Source organism: Myotis davidii, unplaced genomic scaffold (genome assembly GCF_000327345.1).
Source record: "Myotis davidii unplaced genomic scaffold, ASM32734v1 scaffold539, whole genome shotgun sequence".
Lineage (NCBI taxonomy): Eukaryota > Metazoa > Chordata > Mammalia > Chiroptera > Vespertilionidae > Myotis > Myotis davidii.
Genome location: NW_006290028.1, coordinates 300,152 through 304,676, shown reverse-complemented (window position 1 = coordinate 304,676; position 4,525 = coordinate 300,152). Strand labels below are relative to the sequence as shown.

General features: G+C 61.0%; 1 protein-coding gene across 1 annotated transcript in view; it reads right to left on the bottom strand.

Annotated features, from left to right (window-relative positions):
* Positions 1–3,769, bottom strand: part of CASKIN2 (CASK interacting protein 2) — a 24,778-nt gene extending 21,009 nt beyond the window's left edge. The window contains 1 exon segment of the mRNA XM_015563307.1: positions 3,064–3,769. Coding sequence (XP_015418793.1) covers positions 3,064–3,157 — 94 coding nt within the window. The 5' untranslated portion in view covers positions 3,158–3,769.
* Between the last annotated feature and the right edge of the window lie 756 nt (positions 3,770–4,525).

Genomic DNA, 4,525 nt, shown 5'->3' with positions numbered 1-4,525 from the left:
AGACAGGCCTACACTAAGCGCTGACCCTGCCGTGTACTTAGCTGTCTGATCTCGGACAAGTCACAGAGCCTCTCAGGCTGTGTCCTCATCTACAGAATGGGCTGATCACAAAAACTGCCCACCAGGTAGAGGGCCCTTGTCAGCATGGGAGCGAGCCCCACTCAGCGTTCCCTGCACATTAGCCATTATCAGCAAGAGGCTGTCCTTCAGCAAAAGCTGGGGCAGTCCCCGTCCTGGCCCCAGGCAGGAGACTCTGCTAGGTGGTGGCAAGAGGAGCTAGAGGGACAGGCAGGATGCTGCTTCATCCCCCTCAGGGGCTGGGACAGGATTCATGCAGGTGCCCTGCGGGGCAGGAGGAGGCTGGCTCACCCCGGGCAGGCGGGGTGCCAAGCATGCTGGTCCAGGCCTGCCCCCAGGCCCTGGAGGGCCCCTGAATACCCCAGCAAGACAGGGCCCCCTTCCAACAGGGAGGGACCAACCCCGAAATGATGAGCGTGGGACGGGGAGGGAGGGGACAGCTACATTTAGGGCTGCACTGAGCTATGCTGCTGCCGCAAAGGCAAATAACTGAACCGAGGAGGGACTCGGAGGTGAGGAGGAGGGGCCGGTGGGAACAAGCACAGGCCTCCCAGTCTTCCTCGGACCCTTGGGAGTCCTTGTCACACAGAACTATCCAGGGCCTTGCAGAGAACAGGGCTCCGGAGGCAGGAAGTGCCTGGCTCAGCTTCTTACTGGCGCAGGTATCTCTCTGGGCCTCAGTGAAGATGACACAGAAAGTCCCTCCACCTGCTGCGGCTGGACAGCCGGGGACAGGCAGCGTGGCCACGAGGTGCAGCCTCTCCCGGGAGTGACAAGACAATGTGACAGGAGAGACAGGAACAGGGGCGGGCCGGGCCAGGCTGGGTGGCTCTGTTCTCTCCAGAACAATGGCCGGAAAGGCGGTGGGGGAGAGGCTCGCAGCGACTGGACTGGGGACCTCGGTGGGAGGGCGGAGGGTCCTGGGTCGGGCACGGCTCCAGGCACTTCCCCTTCAGCACAACCTTCTTTCCCGGCCTGGCTGAGGGGTGGCAGGGTCACTCCTGATTTAGGCCGGGGCAGAGGATGTGAGCTCAGCGGGCCACCCCCAGCCCACTCCATTTCCTCTGGCCAGAGGGGACAGCGCAGGGGAGGGAGTGGGGGAAGGAGGGAGTGAGCGCGTCCAGAACAGTCCTAGGTAATTCTGACGAGCAGCCAAGTGTGGGAGCACAGGCAGAGGGCACGGCGGCCTCTGATCTGCCCGCACAATGGCTGTGTGACCTTGGGCTCTCTGGGTGTCAGTTGCCTTATCTGTAAGTGGATGTAGAGGCAGGGAGTTAAGGGGATCACAATAGTTCATGAACTGTAGGGTCTGCAAAATGTCACCTTGTGATTGCCTTTATTTTTTTTTTACCAGCTTTCCTATTTTCTCAGAGGCCTGGGAAGGGAGGCACAGTCCCGGGACCCTGTCACCCTGCCTGCGCCCACTCTGTGCTCAAGTCCCTTCGGGGGCTCGGGGAAGGGACTGCTTCCCCCAGACATTGCTCCTGGGGCACAGGGAACCTTCCTGGAGCCCAGCTGTGAGGCTCCCACCCGCAGCCAGACCCCACCCACCTGTCCTCCTTTGGACCTCACTTTGAGGCCCCAGGCCATGAGGCCAATAACAGCTCAAACAAGGCCCTACTGGGCAGGTTGCCAAAAACAACACAGAGGTGAGGGGAGAAGGGTGCGCGGCTCCCACTCTTAGTGCTCCAGGGACCTCTTTAGCACCTTCCCCCCACTGTGCTCACCCTGCACCCACTTCCTCAGGGCACAGAGACACCCCCACAGCTTCATCTCCCTATACCTTGGGTCTCCTGCCCTGGCCCTCCTTCTGGCACCCACGCTAGTGGGTGTGGGTGGGGATAACTAGATGTTTTCATTAGCCAAAGTGGATCTTGGGGCTAGAGGCCCAGCACTCTGGGGGGACCCCCTCTCCTCCAGCCCCAGTGTGATGGCAGCAGCCACCTCCTGCCCCTGCTGGTACAGGGACTCCAGGGGACAAGTCTAGCGTCCTCCTGGGAAGGCCCGGAGAGCTCGCCCTGAATCTAACCTCCTTGGGGTCTCACAGCAGAGGTTCCCAGGAGATGAGGCGCAGCCGTGCACGAAGCCCCCACAACCCTGTCAAGACTAGGGGCCCCAGGCTATGGAGAAACCTCCAGCAGATGAGCTAGGCCACATGCCACCAGGGGACACGGGCAGATAAGTCAGGGGCTTTGGCAAGTGGTTAGGTAGTGTTGGACTTTGTTTTAGGCAGTAGAACTCCCTTTGTAAAGCTATTTTATGGATATGCCCATTAAACTAAGACATAAATGCAGAGATGATCTGTTTGAAGCGGTGTGGGTGGGGGTGGAGCTCTATCTGTTCAGTCTTTCCCAACCCATTATCGGAAACCCCGTGGCTCCAGAGAACAATCTGGAAAGCCACCTGCTGGAAGAAAACCCCAGGAGGGCAGGAATTCCGGTTTGTTTCATTCACGGCCGGACCCAGCGCTGGAGAACACAGCCTGGCTGGCACACAATAGGCGCTCAAAAACCAGCTGAATGGGCCCTGGCTGGTGTGGCTCAGAGGTTCGGTTCCTGGTCAAGGGCACGTTCCCCAGCAGGGGCGAGTGGGGAGGCAACCAATCGATGTGTCTCACGTAGATGTTTCTCTCTCCCCCTCCTCCCTCCCTTCCACTCTCTCTAGAAAGCAAAGGAAAAAATACCCTCGGGTGAGGAATTAAAAAAACAATATTAATTTGAATGAATACACTTCAACCTTTTACTTTACAGGTGAAGGAACTGAGCACCAGAGAGGTTATTTGCCTGAGACACACAGCAAGGGGGACCCAGCTTCCTCTCTCGCTCTCACACACAGAGGCACTCCCTGTATAGAACAAGACAGATCTCCCCCCACCACCGACCCCCCCGTGACACCCCTCCCCGCACCCACTACCCCCTTCTTTCTCTGCAACCTGAGCCCTCAGAGGAGGGTCTCAGATGGACAGTCGCCCCATCAAGTACTCACTGGTCTTTGCAGCCTTGACTTTAGCCACCAGTTTCTGCACACCAGTCACGTCTCCGTTCTTGACGGCAAGGATCAGGTCCTGTTCACGACCCATCCTGGTCCCCAGGCTGGGCTCTGGGCTCAAGAAGTCCAGGGGAGAGGCCCGAAAACCGGTGTGAGCCAAGGCGTCACGGTGCCATGCCTTGGCCCTCTGGAGGGCCAGGCGTCCTGGGGGAGCGTGGCTGGTGTCTCAGGCGGTGGGTTTCTTGTCAGGCACTGACAGGTATTCCAACAAGGTGCTTCGTGAGCTGCCGCCACAGGCTGGAAAGCCGATCTCCGAGGGGGCGGAGGCTGCTCGGAAATCTGGACAGATATCAGCTTGCAGCTTCCGACAGCCCAGGATGGGCTGGGACTGGGCGCGCCAATCTTCCCAGCGTGGCTCAGGAGCACCAGTGCCCACCCAGAAAGCCGCCAGCATTCCCTCGGGCCTCGGGCAGCAGTGGGAACAGGTCTCGGGGTCTGGAAGAGGGGCGGTGCTTTTGCTGAGGGCTAGGCCCGAACCTGCAAGGGTCCCAGAAGCAGGGCTCTGAGGAAGAGCAGTTCAGGGCCTCCAGGGAGCCCCCCAACCACGCTGGCTGCCCTAGGGGCCCAGGGAGGGGCTGGCCACCAAAGCGGGAAGGGAGCTGCCATGCATGAGAGGACTATCTGGAGGGGGGAGAGGTGGCATGCTGGGGGGGAGGGGGGCTGAGTCACTGTGGCCCCAAGACACCTGGCAGCATCGCAGCCTGTTCTCCACAGCCCCAGGGGCTGACACCCACGGACAGCTGTGTGCCAGGAGGTGGGGCCTGGGAGGGTCAGGCACAGGCAGACAGGAGGGTCACTCCCTGCCGAAGGTGCCAGCCCCCAGACGCCTCCCTCCCTCCCCTTTACTAGAATCGCTGGAGGCCCTGGCTGCAGAGCTCTTTATGAATTCAGAGTGGAGTGGGGAGCGGATGGGCCCCCCATTTCTGGCGGGGGGCTGCTTCTCGGGCAGGGAGATTGCACAGCACCTGTTGCTGACCTATCCTCACGCCTTGTGCGGGTTGGAGAAGCAGCTGGGCAAAGAACAGAGACCAGAGCTGGGGCACTGCTGGCAAACGGGGCTGCCTGGCCCCCAACGCCTGAACCTGAGGCTCAGAGCCCCAACTTCACTGCAGGAAAGCTTACGTCAGTTCCTCAGTGGCCACGAATTTGCTGCCCGAGTCCTGCGGCATGACACCGGCATGATACCCGGGCAGGCCTGGGGCTCTGGCTGGGAACCCTCAGTCCCAAAACGTCCCAAGCCCCAACCAGATGGCACTCCCTCTGATGGCACTCCCTCTGATGGCCCGCGGCCGACATGGGGGGAGGGCGCCCCTGGCAGTGCCTGGGGTCGGCCAGGCTCCCCCGCCCCCCGGAATGCCCGCCCAGCCCCCCGCAAACCCCCAACCCCAACCCAGCCCAG